The sequence below is a fragment of the Antechinus flavipes genome, chromosome 1, assembly GCF_016432865.1.
Source record: "Antechinus flavipes isolate AdamAnt ecotype Samford, QLD, Australia chromosome 1, AdamAnt_v2, whole genome shotgun sequence".
Taxonomy (NCBI): Eukaryota; Metazoa; Chordata; class Mammalia; order Dasyuromorphia; family Dasyuridae; genus Antechinus; species Antechinus flavipes.
This window is the reverse complement of record NC_067398.1, coordinates 313,404,990-313,426,261: the sequence shown is the minus strand read 5'-3', so window position 1 is coordinate 313,426,261 and position 21,272 is coordinate 313,404,990. Positions and strand designations below refer to the sequence as shown.

The 21,272-nt window shown below is 41.8% G+C and overlaps 1 protein-coding gene across 1 annotated transcript; it reads right to left on the bottom strand.

The window, feature by feature from the left end:
• Window positions 1-3,401: 3,401 nt before the first annotated feature.
• LOC127540936 (uncharacterized) lies at window positions 3,402-19,283 on the bottom strand. The gene is made up of 5 exons (XM_051965927.1): window positions 19,027-19,283; window positions 13,939-14,397; window positions 9,239-9,382; window positions 5,178-5,268; window positions 3,402-3,894 (listed from the first exon to the last, which is right to left on the bottom strand). Exons 1-5 carry the CDS (start codon window positions 19,079-19,081, stop codon window positions 3,684-3,686), a joined length of 960 nt encoding a protein of 319 aa, XP_051821887.1. The 5' UTR covers window positions 19,082-19,283; the 3' UTR covers window positions 3,402-3,683.
• Between the last annotated feature and the right edge of the window lie 1,989 nt (window positions 19,284-21,272).

The following is a 21,272-nucleotide window of genomic DNA, read 5'->3' as shown; positions in this document are numbered from 1 at the left end:
GCTGATATTCTTTTTTTAAGAATTAAAATTTTATTTTTCAACATTTAGAGTTTATTAGCCCATGTTATGAGTACAGAATTTTCCTAAGTTCTTAGATTTGACTACAGTAGAAAGCACCAGGCTATGAGATCTTAAATATTCTCCCATCAGGTCCTCCACCCACACTGCAGGAGTCCTGAACCCAGTGGGTCAAATCTTGGCCTTAGAAGAGCCACAACCCAGAGGTCTGGGCTTAGTCTGTAGAGTTCTGATCAGGTATCCTAGGATGTCTTTCTATTCTCTGATCTCCAAGTTCAATTCCTTGGAGCACAAGTGAAAGGCAGCTTCTTTGTCTCTAAGAATGTTCTGTCTTCTACCCCCAAGGAAAGTACCAAGAAATACAACAGATTTTCACATGCATAGAAATCATTGTCTTCTGGGTTTTAATAGAGAATTTATCACACTTGTTATTGAAGAAATACTTTGTGTGGGGATGGAATGAGGTGCAATGAAGACAACTACACCTATATTATCAGGTTCAAGACCCATTGGTCACAGAGCAAGAAGGAAAAATAAGTCAATCAGGACAAAAATTTAGATGCTTTAGATCAGCCTTGGTCCCTATTGTATTTTTGGCCACTAGTAATCATTCATTACTCTAATTACTCTGTAATTACTAGTAACATTCATTACTCTGAAAATTAATATGAGCAAACTAGAATCTTGAGTGTGGGACATTGTCTTTTTTAATTTTTTTATTTTTAACGCACATTTATGAAACATGTTGAGAAAGAAAAATCAGAACAAAGGGGGAAAAACTATGGGAGGGAAAAAAAAAACAGAAAAAAGAAGTGAAAATAGCATGTATTTATTTACATTCAATCTCCTTAGTTATTTTTCTGGATGTAGTTGGCATTTTCTGTCTAGTCTATTGGGATTGCTTTGGATCACTGAACCAATGAGAAGATCCAAGTCTTTTTATATTTGATAATCGCACATTCTTGCTGTTACTGTGTTCTACTAGTTTCACTCAGCATCAGCTCATGTAAATTTTTCCAAGCCTTTCTATAATCAGCTTGTTCATTTTTTATTGAACAATAATGTTCCATTACCTTCATGTATCACATCTTTTTCAGCCATTCCCCAACTGATGGGCATGCCCTCAATCTCCAATTCTTTGCTGTCACAAAAAGAGTTGCTACAAACATTTTTGCACATGTGGGTCCTTTTCCCTCCTCTATGATTTCCTTGGGATACTGGCCTAGTAATGACACTACTGGGTCAAAGGGTATGCACAGTTTTAAAGCACTTGGGGCATTCCAGATTGCTCTCCAGGATGGTTGGATGATTTCACAATTCCACCAACAATGCAGTAGTGTTTTCATAACTCCTCAAATGGTATCCAACCTGATACTAGTCATGGCTTAAATGTCCACTTTCTTGTTCCTGGGAAATATGCATTATGTTTACAAATTCCTTTGTGTCTGAGTGAATAAACAAGTAGCTGCTTAGGTCAGAGTGGCCTTAATTGTAGAATGAATAGAATCACAAAAGTGAGATCTGAATTGGAGGTTAGAGAGCACCTCATATAATCCCTTCATTTTGTAGATAAAACTGAGGCCCTGGTGTGCTTTGGTGGAAGGAATGCTAGAAATACATCCCTTTTCCTATTACCTTTCACAGAACCTGAAATTCTGTTCTTTATCCTTTTGAGTCTTCAAGATGTTTTGGTCATCTGGACTCTTCAATATACAGATAATCTTTGTGAAAGGGAACAACTTAAGCATTTATCATTTTTTAATACTTTACTTGGGGATGAATTGACAGTCAACATGATAGGAGAGGGAAGAGGTAGGCAGGGAGGAGTTTTAATAGAAATTGAATGGCTTGGGAAATGAGTTGTCCTAGATTAGGGAGGTAAGAGAAAACCAAAACAGATTTTTATCTTTGTCCCAATTTTGGCTCAGGCTGAGTTCATTGATTGCTTAACAAATGTCCCCATTTGAGATCCCAGGAAATTAGGAAATTCATTATTAACTGGTTGCTCTGTGATAAACAACTTGCTTAGACTTCAACTCCCACCCAAGATCCTGATTGACCCATCATCTTACTTCCCAGTCATCTTTATCCCTGTAATTTCTCTGACCAAAGACCACCATTTATCCATATGTGTTTTCTTATAAACTCTTTGAGGGCAGGGATATTATTGCCATTTGTATTTGCATTCCTGAAGGTTAATGTATGGCCTGGCACATAAGATATATTTAATTCATGTTTTTCATTCATTCAAAGAAGGAGAAAGTTGACATCTTCCTTTCTTCCTTGTGATAAATGAAAGCAAACTATACTTAAATATTCTAGACAAGGAAAATACTGCTCGAAGTCACAGTGCTCTAAGAACGTCCAGTAATCATGGCATTATTTTAAATGAATGTTGAGTCATCTTTTCAGCAAAAAGATGAAATTGCTCACTCATATTTTTCTTCCGTTGCAAGAAAGAAACTTAAGGAGCCATTCTGGACAGACCCAAGATACTGTCTCCCATCACCCTCCCAATTTTTTGGACAATATACTCATCCACCTTTTTGAGGGAGAGTTATTCGGGAAATTTTAAAACCAAAAGAGAGTTTACCAGATCATTTAGCCCAGCTGCTTTATTTTATAGGTGAAAGCAATGAGACTTAAATAGTGCATCCTAGAATCACAGCTGCAAGGATGGCAAGTATTCCTTTGACTCCCTTCATAATCCCTTGAGATGCCCCATTCCCCCTTGTGGTAACCCAGAATCCACTGCCTTAAAATCCCAGAATCACGAATATTCACTGTCTCTGGATTCTGATGGGATCATCCCTTCATCAGTCCTTACTTCCAACACTCACAATGAAATTGGAAAAGATATAAGAAACTAGTGTTAAGTTCACACAAAATATAGAGTCCCTTAAAAAATTAGCGTCAGAGAGGTTGTGACTTGTTCAAGATCATAGCAAATAAGTATAATGTGGGACTTGGACCCAGGACTTGCTAACTCCAAGCTCTGTTTTTTCCACTGCCATGCTACATGTGTCCTGCATTGATTGGTCATAATGTGTCATGAAATGAGTCTCGTGGGAAGTTGACTGAATTGTAATCCATTGCAACAAGAATTAAACTAGCAGCTGATATGCCAAAAATTTTAGAAGGTGAGAGAATGAATATTTTTTTTAAAAATTGGAATTAGGTTTGTCCTGAGGTAGAGGAATTGCAAATATTGTATATAATCCTAGATATTTTAGATATGTTGGCTAGGTTTCTGAACTTTTTTTTAAATTTTAAAATTTTATAAGGAATGGCTTGCTAGGAAGGAAAGTAGGGAGAAATATTTTTGGAAATAAAAGTACAATGTTTCAATAAAAAGAAATTAGTTTAACAAAAGAAACAGCATCTGTCCCCAAAGAGCTTATATTCTTTTGGAGAAAAATACATGTACATAAAAAAATTACAAAATATATATACAAAGAAATTTCCAGAGGAAAGAACCGAGTCTAAGATTATTAGGTCTAATAAACTTGAGTCTTTGATTTCTCTTATCTCCCAGGAGGAGGACCAGGTCTAGGTTGGAGGCACAGATCTAATAAACTCCAAGACTTGTGCCTTCTCTTTCTCTCCCTCATTGCAGGACAGGACTAGGCACAAAGCAGGCCCTTGAAAGATGCAGGTTGGATTAATCATTCAGATGACGGGCTGACAAAGAGGGGGGTAATACTGCCATCTTTCCATTCAATGAGTATCTCCCCATGCTGTAGGGGTGGGGCAAAGGAGATGGGTAAATCAGGAGTTCCTGGGCTTCCTTGGCCTAGCGATAGCTCCCCCTTAGGTAGTAACGTGGCCCTTGGACCACTCTGGGAATAGTTTTCTAGAGCTTTCTTTTTCTTTTTCCTGCAGGTAGAGAAGAGAACAAACAAAATTGATTATTCATCTCTGCCAAAGACTACATGTGTCATAGAACTGTTGCTGATATATACTTAAGACGCTGTTGTCTAATTCTACCCATTTTCTCTCATTTTACAGATCAAGAAACTGAGTCCTAGAATAATTTAATGGCTTGCCCAAGGTGCATAACTACTAATTGATAGAGTCAAGATTTTAACCCAGGGTTTCTGGCTTCTCCTCTCCTTAAGGCATTCATCCTGACCTAGAGTAATAGAAGTTTGTAGGAAGTTATATTCGGAGAAAGCCATGTGGTATAGTGGGAAATCAGGAGAAATGGACGTTCAGGCCTGGGTTAAAAATCTAACTTGTATCCATACAGACTTTGTGGCTTTGAGATAATAATAGTTATACAGTATATATAAGTATATAAATACTTAATTAGTTCTTTAAGGTTTGCAAATATTTTTGCACATATTTCATCCTCACAATTCTGGGAGGTAGAGGCTAATTAGTACCCATTTCAACAGATGAGAAAACTGAAGCTGAGAGGGGTTAAGTGACTTGTTTAGGTCACATAGCAAGTAAATGAATCAGAATTTGAACTCAGATCTTCCTGATTCTAGGCCCAGCACTTCATCCTGCAATACTTTGTTTCCTGAGAAAGTCACCTAAATTTTCTAAGCTTATTTCCTCATCTATAAAATGGAGATTAAAATATCTATAGCATTTACCTGGAAGAATTGATGAATACATACAATTAGATGGTGTAAAAGCCTTCTCAACCCTAAGATATCATGTGAACCTGAGCTATTTTTTGGGTCATGATTTTTCTGAGAGTAGGAGCAGCCTCCAGACTAAAGAGGCCCCCAGGCTATGTCTCCCTGACTTTTCAGCTGCAGCTGGAACCCTATTGCTTTGGAAAGTCTCAAAGATGGATTGCAGAAGAGTTTATCCTTTCCAAAGAAGCTGCTGTCTCTGGCCTTGGGCCTGCTTCCTGCTCTTGTACACTCAAATCCAAATGTCCATCAACTATCCAGGTCCTTCATGCTTCCTCACTTACAGTGCTCTTTCCAGGCTCACCCTCCATAACGCCCAGTGTGGGGTGCTTCAGGGTACTGCTCTATGGGAGGGAATGCCTAACTAATTTGATGCTAAAATGGACTTGATAATTTAGCTAAATCCTCTCATTTTACTAATGAGGAAATCAAGCCCCAGAGCAATAAAATGAATTAGTTCACAATGTGCTATGTTGAGTGAAGAAGGGTGCAAACTGCATTGAAAACACTTACCTGTTGTAACAGATATTGAGGATGAGGATGATGACTCCCAGGACAACTGCTAATGGGCTCAGGATCATCATAGCTGTTTTCCAGTTTTTCCCTGAAATTGGAGGCCTCTTAACAAATACTGGGGAACAGTGGAAGAACCTTCCCACCCCAGAGATGACCCATGGCAACATTACAAGGATAGAAAAGTATTCCATTGTCTCCATCATCTTTTGAAATGCCTCCTTTCCCCTTGTGGTGACCCAGAGTCCATTTCCTTACAATCCCAGCATCACCAATATTCACTGCCTCTGGGTTCTGATGGGATCATCCCCTCATCCCATCAGTCCTTGCTCTCAACATTCACAATGAAATTGGAAGAAATAAGAAACTTGTTTTAAATTCACACAGTAATGATAAATAATGACTTAATGTATCCATCCTCCCAGGGGATTTGTAGCTGCACTTTAAAGGATAATGCCCTCATCCCACAGGACAACATTCTAATAGTGGAATTCTCAGGAACTGGACCCATCAGTTGGAAAGAAGTTTAGGGATGGGGGGGAGGGAACTCCCATTCACTTCTCCCCTTCACATCAGCAAAGCTTTCTCCCACACCAAGAAAGAACAAGCCCAGCTACTAACTACAATAGCAATCTTCTAGCAGAGCACAGAAAAGCATAGGGATGGAGGATCATTGTGCAGGTTTGCTGCACCTGGAAAGTAATCCTCATCCACTCACATAGGCTAGGCCTTTCCTTTCAGGGCCATCATCCACTCTCCAAGATCAGAAAGAATAAAAAGAGAGTCACCTCTTTGCTAGTAGAGATTTTCTCTCAAGTCTGTAGTCATAAAGACTTGGAGGATTAGAGATTTAAACCTGGAAGGGACTTTGTTGCTGCTTTTATTGTTCAGTCTTTCAGTCGCATTTGAGTCTTTGTGATCCTGTGGCCCATACTGTCCACAGAGTTTTCTTGGCAAAGATAATGAAGTGGTTTGCCATTTCTCCAGTGGATTAAGACAAACAGAGGTTAAGTACCTTGCTCAGGCTCACACACTAGTAAATGTCTTTGGTTGGATTTAAATTCAGGTCTTCTGATTTCAGGAAGGGACCTTAGCAGTCTAAGCCAAATTCTTTATTTTCAAATAAGTAAATCAGTACGGAAAGTGGAAAATGATGTTTCTAATATTTTCACAATCACACCACAATTTTTCTAGCAAACTACTAGATATTATAGTAGATTGAGCCCAATCCCTGGAGTTCAAATTCTACCTCAGACACTAACTAGCTGGGTTATCCTGGACAAGTCAGTTAACCCTGTTTGCCTCAGTTTCCTCATTTGTAAAATGAACTGAATGAGCAAATGACAAACCACTCCAATATTTTTGTCAAAAAAAGCCCTGATAGGGGCAGGAAGAATTAGACACAACAAAAAAAAATGATCAAATTCTCATTCAGAAAGAGATCATAGGTTCACTAATCACAGGAAGGCACCACAGAGGCTATCTAGTTCAATCCCCTCATTTTGTAGATGATGAAACAGAACTCCAGAAAAAGTAATTGAAGCCCACATCAAAGGAGGAGTAAATGAAAAAAGTATCATTTGAACTCAGATAATCTGACCCCAAAGTCAGTGCTCTTTCTATTTTCTACAAAAACCTAAAAGGGTCCACTTCTCTATGGACAGAGGCAAATTTGATGCTGGGGTGCCACCTTTGTGGAAGAGTAGGAGCTTAAAATGCAGGAGTCTGGGAACTACCCAATCTTGTAAGCACCTTCCCAAGGCTGGGGAATCAATGTTCAAGGAGGGAAGGAAGGAAGGAAGAAATGAGGGAAGGAAGGAAGAAGGAAGGAAGAAAGGCAGGGAGGAAGAAAGGAAAGAAGGAAGGGAGGAAGGAAGAAAGGAAGGGAGGAAGGAAGGAAGGAAGGAAGGAAGGAAGGAAGGAAGGAAGGAAGGAAGGAAGGAAGAAGGAAGAAGGAAGGAAGAAGGAAGGAAGGAAGGAAGGAAAAACGAAGGAAAGGAGCAAGGAAGGAAGGAGTGAAGGAAGGAAGGAAGGAATAAAAAAGGAAGAAAGAAGGGAAGGAAGGAAAGAGGGAGGGAAGAAAGGAAGGGCATCACACTGGGCAGGTTTCCACTCTCCAGACCAAACAATTTTAAGCAAATGAAATCTGATCAAAATGTCCATCAGATACAGCCTTGCAGAACCAAGAGTAAAACATTAGGAGCAAATGGGGAGGTAGAAATAGTACCGGGGGAGGGTGTATTCCAAGGGATACTAAGAAGCTTGTGGGAGTTACAAGAGGGTGGGGTAGCCAGGGATGAGGGAGAACTACACAGTGATGGCAATTATAATTTTATTGGGAGTGTGGCTATGCTTCCCAATGTATTTTTATCAAATGATAAATAATATGACACAGAAACAAGGTGATTAGAAGACCCAAAAGGGAGGTTTAAAGGAAGAGTTAAAAAAAACCCATGATGAAGAGTTCTTAAGGTGAAAGAGACAAAGACAGAATTAAACCATACCAATTGCTCCTTCCTGTTAGAATATAAACTCTTTAAGAGTAGAGATTATTTCTTTCTTTGTATTTGTATCCCCAGTGCTTAGTACAATGCCTGGCACATAGTACAGGGCTTAATAAATGCTTGTTGATTTATTGATTGTTGGACCACATCCATGTTGGCACAAATGTGGCCATATTATATAGATTGGCCCAGATTTATATAGAATTGGAGGGTGGGGGGAGGAGGGAGGGTGAAGAGACACACTGCAGAAGCTGAGCAAAGCTTCAGAATAGCAAGGAGCAACTGCTTACAGAGATGCAGGGATCACCCATATTATAGATCAGTGCCACATAGAATCTGTCTGTAAAACCTGTACTGTATCAATTAGACCAGAAGTTCCCCGAGTTCATGAGTCACCCCAAGAGCCAGGCCCCTGGTGCTCTGGAACATTTTTATCCAAGGAAAAAAGTCCTTGGTAGAGGCCTTGGTAGCTTCCCATGGGAGCAGATGGGAGGGGAAAGTAAGTTCTGGAATTTTTTATTTGAGTATCAGGAAGGTTCATGGGCTGGAGGGAGATATTCATGCTGGTTGAATTAAGAATACCTAGCTTATTCATTCCTCATTCATTCTGATTAATGTTTTATACAAGCTTTGTAAGTGAATCAATGAATCAGAGTCAGTGAGGTATCAAATGGAATGAGTGCATTGGATAGTGGCTGAACTAAGAATCCTGAGCCAACCTTTAGAGTAAGTAGACTATGTAATGTAATGTAATGGCTCACCAAAAAAGAACCCAGGGGAAAGAGGCACCAGCTCCCTGAGAAACAAGGAGCTTGAAGGGGTCTCACAAAGTGCCCTCTGGTGTTAGGTGGGGTGCAGACACACCCACCAGTGGGTAAGGATGTACAATAGGTTTGTTTGTTTGATGGACAGCGCCTGGTCCTTTCCACCGAGTAAAACAGATAATGTCTAAGGGGGCCCCAGCAGCTACATTTTTAGTTATAAGCTGCTTGCCGCCTCCCTTACCCTCCTTTGTAAGCCATGAAGTGTCCCCCAAAGAGCAGAGCTTGAAGAGAACACTATTTGCTCTCCCCTCAGAAGTCATCACCCATGGCAGCCCCCTGGAAAAATAGATCCTAAGGCTCAGGAGGAAATAAACAACTTCTTGACAAAGAAAACATTTAACATTTTGGCAAATGTCATATGCAGACATATAGAAAATCACATACTTATAGAAATGCTTGCTTGCCATTTGGGACTGGCAGAACAAAAGTTCTGTTTGTTTTTATCTCTGTGATATTTACTGGTCTCTATGGGAATTTAATCTGTCTTCCCTTTCAGCATCTCAGCACTATGGACTTGTAATCGCTGTGTACCAGATCTGACATCCTGAATTCATGCTTTAGGAAGGAAGGAGGAAACTGCATGTCCCAGGGAAGGTTAGGATGTATCCCCAGTTGGACACACCCAGGATACAATGATTCAGAATGTAATAAATTTATCCTACAAAGGTTCCAAACTCACACAAACTACTTGCAATCCCGGTTGTGGATGGGATGTGGAAACAGAAATACTCACCTTTCTCTGCCACCAGAGCTCCCTCCACCCAAGTTGGGGAAGGTGTATGGGTGAAGTTGCTAGTGGGAGTGACGTTGGCTGTTCCTACAGAGAGCTTCGAAGACAGGTCCTCCTCATTTCGCTCCAGAGAAACAGTGGTTTCAGCTGGGGAAGGAGACAGGTATGAGCAGTGGAAATTATCACTTTATTCCCATAGACATGTAGAATCACAGAATCCAAAACACCTCTTGCAGGGAATTTTAGGTTTCCTTTGGGGCTCTGCTCTTCCCAGTATCTTTATAATGGTGGTAGGTACCACTCCCCCAATCTTCCCTCCTCCCCCGGCTCATTTTCCCATCCATCTTATTTTGAGACCTCACCTTCTCCCATGGATTCAAAGATTACTTCTTTGCAAATGGCTACATATCCATTACTGGTCTCTTATCTGTGCTTCAACCCCCATTCTGCAGCTTCCTGATGAAATCCTGGGTATCCCCCCAGGACACCCAAATTCAACATATCCAAGATTGAACTCAACTTCTTCACTCTCCTGAACAAAAAAAGAAAACCATCCCTCCTCCCAGCTTCCATAACTCAAAACCTTAGTTATTACTAATTTCTTCACATCCAATCCAGAGTCAAAACTTTAGTTATTACTAACTTCTTCACATTCAATCAGATTTCAGAGTTCATTCAAACTTCCACTAAACATTTTGTGCAGGTCCCCTTCTCACTTATTTATATTGCCTTTTGCCTGGACTATGGTAATAGCTTCTGATCACTATTCTCTCAGCCTGCAGTCTTCCCTTTCAAATACACAATATTGCTAAAAATTCTCCTCCTAAAACCTAGGGATGACCATATTAATTCCCTGCTCAAAGATCTTTTTTGGCTTTCTATTGCTGTAGGTTAAAATGCAAGGTTGCAACCTTGCCATTTAAGACATTCCATATTCTGGCTAAGGCTATGAATTACTCATCTGCATCAGTAAGAGACTTACTACTTCAGGGCTTTCCTATACTGATTAAGCCATAGATTTGAACTGTCCAAAAAAAGCTGGACATTGGGAATGCAGTGATGAACAACACCATTTTATTCAGCTCTTATACAGTCAGAGATCAGCTACAATGATTGGAGAAAAATTTCTCCCTTCCAGAATTAGCCAGATCCCTGTCTCCAGAGGGCTGGGGTGTCCCTGAAGTGTTCCCTCTCCAAGGGAAAATCCTATTCAAAGATGACTTGCCAGTGTCATGGCTTTCTCGTTCCCAGGTTGCTTGGAAATTTTGCTGCCAGCACTTCCTGGAATGCTCTTCCTTCTGACCTCTATCCCTTAGTTTCCTTCAAGACTCAGCTCAAATCCAGCCATCTGCAGGAGACCTTTCCCAGTCTTTTGATGAGGTCCTAGAGTAACTAGGTGGGGTTGGCAGAGAAAGTCTGAAGTCCTGATAAGATTATAATACTACCTAAGGCAAACAGGGAAGGGTACAGATGGGGATCAGCTCTGCCTTAAAGCCCCACCCCTATAGAGGTCTTTTGGAAAGCCCCCCTTACTGTATCCAATCAGAAAGCCAAGTTTTGATGTGTCAAATCCCCGAAGTTAAATTTCCCCTATAACTTATGTCCATGGCATCTTTGCTGAATTCCTTTTGGGTTAGTCCGCTTCTGACATTCTGCTTCATAGTGTCTTTTCTCTAGCTTCCTCTCCCATGTCTCATTGGTGTCTTTCTCCTTATTATAGCTAACCAACTCTTTTAAGGTGCTAAACTCTATGGATTTAGCCTGCTAGTCAATGGCATAATCTTATTTCATGGTATATTCCCTTTCTCCTGGTTAATTGTCTAGGAATTTGTCTTTTCCATTGTTAATTGTTAAAACCCTTTTTCTTGCTAGCCATAAGCTGTCTTTCTTCTTATTATAACTAATCAACTCTTTTAAGGTTCTAAATTCCTCTATGGATTTAGCCTGCAAGTCAACAGCATAATCTCACTTCATGGTGTATTCCCTTTCTCCTGGTTAATTGTAAGTTGCACTAGGAACTTATCTTTTTCATGGTTAATTGTTAAAACCCTTTTTCTTGCTAACTATAAGCTGTTCCAAATCTATTTCATATTTGCCACTCTTGGTGTCTATTTTACCTCTTTATTTTGTCGGGAACCTCTTCTTTTAAATAAAGGTACCTTTAGGCAAAGGGAAAGCCATTGGGAATTCTTCACATGTGCCTTGAGCCTTGTGTCTCGAATTTTGAAACGGGAATTGCTACCAAACTCCATCATCATTTCTGCTGAACCTCATCACTATCAGCTGCTAGTGCCTTTCCTCTGAGGTCACCTTCCATCTATTTTGTCCATGTTATTTGTAGCTAGTTATTTGCATGTTGTTTCCTGAATCATAACAGAAGCTCCCTGAGTCTAGGTGATACATTTTTGCCTTTCGTTGTATCCCCAGCACTTGGGATGCGCCTGGAACATAGCAAACATTCAGCAAATGTTTTTTGATTGACTGGATATAATAAAGTGCTCTTTTTTTTCATGCAGGAAGTGGAGTGAGTGGGTTGTGCTGGACCCTCTGTATTGCTCATACCTAGGCTACTAGACCTTGAAGGGTACATATTCTAAGGAAGCATCACCTTTTCATCAGATTCTATCTCTACCTGCTCCTTATCCCAGAATTGATCCACTAGGAATCTAGAATTTCCTTCTTCACTGCTATCTTGGGCTGAGGTTCATAAAACCCATCATCACCCACCATGTCAGTGTCATGGTTCCAGTCTCCAGAGAAGAGAAATGGAGAAAGATGAGAAGGGAGACAGGAGAAGGCATGGACTTTTAATGGTGAATGGGAGGCTCCTCCCCCACCCCAGAGCCAGAAATATGGGGAGAGATGCTGATACTTCAATATGTCCTTGATTCCTACATCTGCACCACCTCCTACCTCCATCACGGTTAAGAATAAGCTTTGGTGAGGTCATTTTCTGATAGAACCAAGTTTTCACTTTGCTTCTGGATCATGGAGCCCCCGACATGTGTATTCTAGCACCAAACCTATCTGAAAAACTCTTCTGATTATGATTTTATTTTCTTTGATTAACATCACTCACTATTCATGACTATATCTGGGCTGATAATGGTTTTGTGGGAGGGAAAATAAACTGGCTGAGGTTAAGCTAACTGTTATTCTCCAGGTCTGGGGCAGAACTACTCCCTCTCATACCTGAGAATGACTGGAGAAAATGGTTTTTATCCTAAACACCTTCTCTCCCCCACCACTAAAAAAAAAAAAAAAAAAGCAATTCACTTGCATGTCCTTTGCATTGCAAATGTCAGATGATATTTTATTTTTTATTTTGATTTAATTTTAGCACAACACCCCTCTTGAAAACAGAGCAAGTCATGCTTGCCCATTCATGACTGCCTCCAGCTCTTCACAAAGTAAAAGTGGGGTAGATCATTCCAGATCTACCTATATATACAACCTACATGCGAATCACCCATGCTTAATTCAATGGTCCATCTATTAAAAAAATTCCATTTGGCCTTCACAACAACCCTGTGAGCTAAGTGATATTATAATTCTCATTTTATAGATGAGGGTCAGAGAAGTTGTGTCACTAGAGTCACACAGCTTGTATGTTTCTGAGATGGGATTGGAACGCAGGTTTTCCTGAGGGCAGGTCCAGTGCTTTATCCATTCTGCCAAAAGGAAAATTTCATGACAAGAAGTTTGGCCCTGGAAAAGACTTGAGAAAATATACTTCCCTCCCTTCCTTTCAGAAGATGGGGAACTAGATTACATAAATACTATTTGTTTCAGATTATAAATAAAATAGTTTTGTTGAGCTTTTTTTTTTCTTATTTTTTGTTACAAGGAATAATTTCAGGTACTGAAAGGAGGGGAAAAATTTGGAAAGAAATCACAGAATTTGAGAATTAGAGGGGATATAAAAGCAAAATATATCAATTTTTAAAAAGTGTTCTTCATTTCAGAGATAACCACATTTAAATGAGGAGCTCTGAAGCAGCAAAGTGCCCCAAGACACAGAGAAATGAAGCGTTAGAATTTCAAAGCATAGTAACAGCTGGTTGAAGGTTTATTAGAGAGTAGGGAAGGTTTCCTAGTGTCCTTCAGATCACACAATATAATCAGCTACCCTGCTCCTTTCTTGCAGAGAGCCAGACCCACTCTCATAAATCGAATAATTCTTTACTTTTATAGAATGCTCTCTATGGGGTGGATAGTGTAAGTATTCTTATTTTATTTTACAGAGGAAATAGCTGAAGCTTCAAGTGAGGACTCTGTATGCCCAAGGTCACTCGGATGGTTAGGGACAGAGACAAAGCTCGGATGTTTGGGATTCTCTCCTTCCTCATAGCTTGAAAGACTTTTCTGGCTTCCTTCAAGCCCCAAATAAAATCCCACATGCACAGGAAGCCTTTTCCAATCCCCTTTAATTCCAATGCTTTCTTCTGCTGCCTCTCTCCCATTAATCTTGAAGAAATCTTATTCATACATAGTTGTCTACATGTCATCTTCCCTATTAGGCTGTGACAGTCCTGAGATCAGAGACTGGCTTTTGTCCTTTTGTATTCCCAGCCCTTAGCAACCTGCTTGGCAAACAGTGAAATTCCCATTCTCTTATGTCCCCTGCCCTAGAAGGATGTGCTTGCTACCTCACCACACGTCCAAGAGCGTGTCTGTGAGGCAGTCCTTATCCCAGCTCTCACCTTTGGCTGTGATGGGCTCCTGGTCACGACGCTGGTCCCCAATGCCTGGCCCGGGAGTCTCAGAGCAGACGTTGGCCATTCCGGGCACCGCCTTCCAACGACTGAACTTGTCCTTCCGACGGAGAACAAAGATCTCCTGAGCATTAAGCCGTCCGTGGAGGTGGAGACCGAGGCCCTGCAGGCTCAAGTGCCCCTTACGGGAGCAGCCCCAAGTCTGGTGCAGGGGGCCCCCACAGTGGCTCAGTTGGGCCACAGCAAACTCCCGAGCCTCCCCTATGGCAAGGCACCCGGGGACATGCAGACTAAAAAGGGCTCGACTGACTGGGTCCCAGCCCCACTGCTGGGGCTCAGCGTCAAGGTGGCAAGTGACCAGGGAGATCTGCTCCCCACCCTGGGGGTCCACCTGTAGGCAGGCATCCAGCCCAGGGTTATGGATCAGAAAGGCCTTGGCACAGGAACCTGCAGATGAAGAAGGAGAAAAAGGGGAGGTCTATTAATATTTGGTAAGATAGACCTAAAATATGGGAGGGGGTGTGATAAATACATAGATGGACCGATGACCCTGAGGTCTTGGTGTATCTTTGTAAAGTTTAAGGTCTGATTCAAATTCTACTTCCTTCCTGACTCTGTCCAGTCCAGAATGACTTATTTTTCTTTCTCAGATCTCCTAGAAAATCCACATAACACTTGCTCATTGATACGAGTTTCCTTGACTAGATCTGATGCATGGTAAGGAAAAGGACCCCGTCTTATTCATCTCTGTGTGTCCCAATACTCAGAACACAGGGCTCTTTACTCCATAAGGGGTTGTTGATAATGATATCTATTATGATCTAGGCAATTTGGTGATGCAGTGAATAGAGCGCAGGACCTGGAATCAGGAAAACCTGAGTTCAAATCTTGTCCTTAATACTTACTGTGTGACCCTGGCTAAATCACTTAACCTATGACTTCCTGAGTTTTCTCATCTGTCAAAGGGAAATAATAAAATCATCTGCCTGACGGTGTTGTTGTGAAGATAAGATGAGATAATATTTGTAAAGTGTCTTGTAAACTTTAAAGCATTATATAAATTTTATCCTCTTCCTCCTCCTCCTCCTCCTCCTTCTTCTTAACAGAGGGACACAGGCATGTTATCCACTACATGCCCATAGAGGTACTTCTTTGTCCAAACTTACCTGCCCCCTTCCCTAATGTGGACCCTCTGTCTCCTCACTGTCTCCTCCATAGATATTCATACATCCTTCCAATACCTTGGCTCTCACTATAATGGTCTCTCTGTTCTCCTCAAACTTTCCAAAGCTTGTCCTTTAAGACCCAGCATGCTCAGATCTCTTTCTCTTCTGTCTTCCAGAACCAATTGCTCAGTTTTTCTGGTCTCCTTTCTGGACTGTAGCCAGAATATATCTCTCTCTTGAGGTCTCTTTTTCAATTAAAAACATACAGAACTCTTTGCATACAGACACACACACAGAGGCGTGCACACACACACACAAGGATGGAGGTGTTTGCATACATTAGCTCCTGTGCTCAGACACAAATTTACATACATCGTGTTCCTTGCACACTGGATTCCATCTCTTCTCTGTGCTTTTTTTGCTGGCTTCCCCCTATGCTTGCAATGCCCCTTTCTGTAACTTCACATATTAGAATCCGTGATTTTCTTTTAAATTCATCTTAAATGTCATCTTCTCCCTGCCATTCTTGGTCCATCTCTCTCTTTTTTTACCTCTCTCTCCCCGCTTTGCTATCTTTCATTTATTCTATTTGGATTTTATTTGTCCCTATTCATTTTCTTGTCTCCTCCATTTGAATGTAAGCTCACTGAGGGTAGAGATTGTTTCACCTTTCCTTGAATCCCTAGCACTTACCACAGTGTCTGGTCCATAGTAAGTGTTTAATAAATGCTTATTGATTGATTGATCAACATGTATACTGTAGTAGTCACAAACACACATTTGCAAAGCACAGCATAGACACACACACTCACAGCCTTGCTTTCCAGGAGAGAGAGACCATAAAAGGAAACTCCAGAGCTCTCCAGTCTAAGTGCTGGGGAGGAGAACGAAATCAGAGGGGACACATAGGGTCCTGCCAGCACTACAGTTAAAAATAGGTCAGTTCCCTGAGGACAGAGAGGAGCCTGGGGATGGGATATGAGGGCCAGGAATGGGGAGCAAATGCCTGGACAATAGCAGGAAAGAGAACAGCTTGCGTTTCCATTGGATTTTCCCTCTCCTGCTGATATTTAAGCGGAAATCTTGCTGGGAATGGTTTGTGCAGCTGTTCTCTTGGGGGAAGGTTTAAATGTTTCCTTCAGACTCCCTTTACAAGAGCAGAGTGTGTGTGTGTGAGTGAAGTGGAGGAGAGAGCAAATGTGTGCACGAACAAGTGTATGTTTGGCCACAGAGTATGTGGGAATATGGGTATTTGTGTGGCTATGGGTGCATATGTACTCTGTGCTGAATCCACATGCCTTTGTCCACATCTGTCTGTCAGTATACATGTGTATGTTTGGCTGTGAGTTTCCGTGTCTATGCTACAGGTGTGTTATAATTAATCTAGAGTCTGGTTCTGGAAGTGCCTAATTGGGAAAAAAAAAAAAAAAACTTGTAGAATGTCCAAAGTGAATTGAGGCTTCAGCAACTAAATTGCACAGTGGGTAGAGTTTTACCTGTAGTCAAAAGGACGTGAGTTCAAATACTATCTGCCTTTACACATATGCGAAGTGTGTGATCTTAGGCAAATCCCTTAACTTCTCTGCCTCAGTTTCCTCATCTGAAAATAGATATAATAATATCTAATATATATATATCTAAATAATATCTAAGATATAATAATATAATAATAGCACCTACTTCCCAGGGTTGTTTGAGAAAACTAAATGAAACAATACAAGAAAAGCACTTTTCTAACTTTAAAGCACTATATAAATGTTAGCAATTGTTATCTTTGCTAACTTATTAGTATGAAAACTCCTTGAGAGTAAAAACTGTCCTTGTTTTGTTTACATCTCCAGCATTCAATATAATATCTGGAATATAATAAATAAATACATGTTTTGCCTATTTAGTTAAGCTGGGATTGACAGAGAAAACAACTTGGAATCTCCATTCCATTCTTCCTTCCCACGTTTCCCATGTGAATACCCAGTCCCCATGACCATAGATTTGCTCCTACCCTTTGGAAGCAGACACCTGGATTCTCTGACTGACATTGGTATTGACCTGTCGATTTTGAGTAAGGAGTCATTTCTGCAAAAGGAGACAGGTAAAAAATACTACCTGATAAGGAACATCTTAAGTTGTTTTGTTCAGTTGTTTTTCAGTCATATCCGACTCTTCATGAGTTTTCATGACTTCATGGATTTGTCATCTATCATTTCCTTCTTCAGGACATTTTACAGATAAAGGGAACTGAGGCAAACAGGGTTAATAACTTGCCCAGGATCACACTGCTAGTAAGTGTCTGAGACCAGATTTAAATGCAGGTCTTTCTGACTCCAGACCCATGCATTATACAACCTAGTTGGGTTTTAAGTGAAGGGGCGAGTGACAGAACCCTGCTGTAGGCAAATTACTCCCTCTAATTGGGTGGGTAGGAGAGAAGGGAAACAGGTAGACCTATTGGGAGGCTATTACTGCTAGTCTAAGGGAAAGATTAGGAAGGAATAAAATAGGAGTGTTGTAGTGAAAGTAGAAAGAGGCCAGGTGCAAGAGACTTGTAGAGGGAGAGTGGATAGGATTTGAAATTTGAAATTTGAATTGCCTACAATTTTGGTTCATGGCTTCAGCCAAAGGTCAAGTTAGTGGTCAGTGAAGGAGTCAGCAAAAGATTTCTGGTTAGTGCTGAGATTTTTGTCAGGCCCTGGTATTTCTTTGTTCTAAGGGAGAATTTGATGAAAGTAGAAAGAGATGGGGGTGGGGGGGAGGGAAACATTGGGGAAAAGACCAAAAAAAAAGATATAATTTTTTTTTTCTAAAAGAAATTCCTGCCCCTCCCACTCATACTGGCTTGACAGAGTAAAGAACCTGTTAAATAGTAAATCAAAAAGATGATTAATTCAGGAGTTGGGCAGGACAGTGAGTGAATAGCAAAGACAAGAAAGAGGGAATGGGATGTCAAAAAATCATTGATTAGAGCAGGAACAGACCTTTGAGATCATCTAGTCTTACCATATCATTTTGCATTTTAATGAAGAAACTGAGAACCAGAGACATTAAATTACTAGTCAACTTCCACAGATTGAAAGCAGCAGATCCTGAATTTTAAAGTAGGTCATCTCACCCCCAAACTAGAGATCTCCCTTGTGGATCCCAATGACAGTTATGACTGAGAATAGAAAAGCTATCTGGACCTAGGAATCTCGGATCTCAGACTAGGGATTTTTTCCCCTTCGTCCTAAAAGGGGTAAGATTCTGGAATAGTTGGCCCCACATTAGGAAAAGGGCTGGGGGATGGTAATAAACTGGGCATAGAATCTATCAGTCTTCAGAGGCTTAAGACAGCACAGTCCAGGAGTGATCACACTGATGGAAGTGGAAGCTAAGCTGGGCATTGCCCTCGAGTCACAAGGCCATAGGGCCCAAGAACTCTGGACACTGTTCCATTGTCTGAATTAGAACTCATTGCACTGCCCATAGAAATCCCAGACCATTCTGCAGAATAGGAAAGTAAGGGATAGTTCTCAGATTACATCTCCCTGGAAGCCAGGCAAGGGTCCAGGGGTTCAAGCCTTGGTTGTTTTCTCCTAGAATAAACAGTCTCCCACATGAAGACCTCCCTCCATTTCCTGCCCTATTCTTCTCAAGTTGTCCCTTCAGATTCCCCCATATACACACCCAGACTTCAATGGGAATCACACTATACCACAAAAGTTTCTCTTCAATGACCTTGAGAATTTAGACATCAGGAGCCCTTTTTTCCCCTCCCCTTCAGGCCTTGTCAGTCCCCCACCCCACCCCAAATAATAAAGGGAACTACTGAGGGTCTAAATGTCCTCAGAGACTTCTAGGGGTCTTTCCCAAATATTCCCTTCTCATCCCCATCCCTATGTTCTCTCACTCCAAGGGAAGAGACCAGACTCACCCAAGAACCCGATGAAGAATCCCACCCAGGTCATCTGGGGTAGAGGCCACTCCATCGAATTGAGAAGGGGAAGGAAGATTGGGGGGGAATGCCCCCCTCTCCAGATGCTCCCCTCCCACTCTGGAGAAAGCCTGAGATGGGAGGGGAGAACGGGGAGCTAGGTGTCAGGGAGCTAGGGCTGTAGCTAGTTGAACTAGTTCAGAAACTGACAGGAGAGGGAGGAGAGGAAAATGTTTAAGGAGGGGGCTAGAGCTGGGAGGAAGCCTGGGGGACCGGATAAGGGAGGAGTCAGGGGACAGTGAGAGGAAGAGAGGAAAAGAGTAGAGGGAAGAGGGAAGAAGGAAGAAGATGAGCAAGACAAGGAAATCAAAGAAGATGAGTGAGAAGGGAAAGAAAGTAAAGGGGAAGGGAAGAGGAAGGAAAGAAGAAAGGAAAAAGCAGAAGAGGATAGAGAAGAGAAGGGGGAAAGAAGGAGGAGGAAGAAAGGAAGGATAGAGAAAGAAGGAGGAAGAGGAAACAGGGAGGTAAAAGCAGAAAAGGATAGAAAGAGAAAAGGAAGAGGAGGAAGAAAAGGGAAGATAGAACAAGAAGGGGGAGGAAGAAGAAGAAAGGAAGGTAAAAAAGGAGAGAGGGGAGAAGGGGGGAAAGGAGGTGGAAGAAAAAAGGAAAGATAGAGAAAAGAGGGAAGAGGAGAAAGGCTGAAAAAGATGTTTCTCTCTCCTCTCTGTCTGTCTCTGTCTCTCTGTCTCTGTCTCTTTCTGTCTCTCTCTGTCTCTCTCATCTATAACTCTCTCTTTCTCTCTCTGTTTCTCTCTGTCTCAGTCTGTCTGTCTGTCTCTCTCATTTCAGGTTAAGTGACTTGCCCAGGGTTACACAGTTAGTAAGTATTGAGTGTCAGAGGTAGCATTGAACTTAGATCCTCCTGACTCCGGGGCAATGCTCTACCCACTGTGCCATATTGCTGCCCCCATATTCATTAGCTCTTTAATGATTTTATTTCAGAAGTTTCAAAGTTCTTTCACCACACTTCTGCCATTAGGGTGCATACTTCTTCTCCCTTATCCGAAATCCTAGAGAATGCTGAGGGTCCGGGCCTTGGGCCACTGTCTCTCTCTCCCCAGTCTCTCCCTTCCTGCACTTCCAGAGTGGGAAAAGTTGGGGTAGGATAGTTTATACTCAACATTTCACAGATTGGGAAACCAAGGCCCAGAGAAGTTAAGAGGTATCATTATGTAATAAAAATACTAGAAATGACAGGTTGAAAGGAAGCAGTGAAGTATATTGAGAAGAGCCCTCTCCATGAAAGTGAGAGAATCTGGATTCGAATTTTGCCTCTGACGCTGAGTGATCTTGGGCAAATAACTTAACTTCTGTGTGCCTCAGTTGCCTCACTTGTAAAAAAGGAGTAGTTGGGCTAGATAGCTTCTAAGGTCCCTTCCAGTTTTAAATCTACAAGCCTAAGGAAAAAACGGTTACAAAGAAGCAGATTTCAGCTCAACATAAAGAAAAACTACTTAGTAATGAAAACTGTTCAACAATGGAATGGGTCTGGCGTGGGGGTGGGAAGGAAGTGAGGTCACTGAATTGGAGACCTTCCAGGGGGAGCTAGATGCCCCCCTTGTCTGGATGGTCAGAGGCTCTTGGGAAGAGGATTCCTTCTCTCTCTGCTGCTCTGCCTGGTTTTAGCTCCACTGAACAACGCGCCCTATCCAGACGGAGCCCTTCATCTCTAATCTCATCGTCAGGCTGCTAAACCAAGCCTTGACCAACACCCAGCTCCCTCAGAGCCTCCTCCCCACTCGGACCAGAGGGCAGAGAACTAAACTCCTCCCAGCCTTCCCTGATGAAGAACTTTGACTCACTGCACTCTGCAGGTGCTTCTCTCCCTGGTTTCAGTTTCAACACACAAGGGGTATCTCGGGCCAAGTACCCTTGGGCTTCCCTCCCATCCTGTCTCCCTCATCTTCCCTAATTTCTCCTCTTCCTTTCTGCTTTTGTGCTGTCTCTCCCCTCCCCCCCATTAGATTGTGGGCTCCTTGGGGGCAGGACTGTGAGTACCAAATTTATTCTTCTCCTTCCCTTCCTCCCCACCCCTCCTAGATGGCAAACAATCCAATACATGTTAAACGTGGGCAGTTCTTCTTAGATAACCAATTCTTCCAAACATCTTGGGTGGGTTTCAGTTCTACAGGGCGGGCTATTGTACCCCTCGGCCTTCCCTCACAGTGTCCAGCCCAGGGTCCTCC

Bases quoted from the DNA above. Each gene is read 5' to 3' on its own strand.
- LOC127540936 (XM_051965927.1), bottom strand. From the start codon at position 19,081: ATGGAGTGGCCTCTACCCCAGATGACCTGGGTGGGATTCTTCATCGGG. The intron at 9,383-13,938 runs GTGAGAGCTGGG...CTCCTTCCCCAG, and splicing joins GGAGCCCATCACAGCCAAAG to CTGAAACCACTGTTTCTCTG. The intron at 3,895-5,177 runs GTAAGTGTTTTC...CTCTACCTGCAG, and splicing joins CTCAATATCTGTTACAACAG to GAAAAAGAAAAAGAAAGCTC.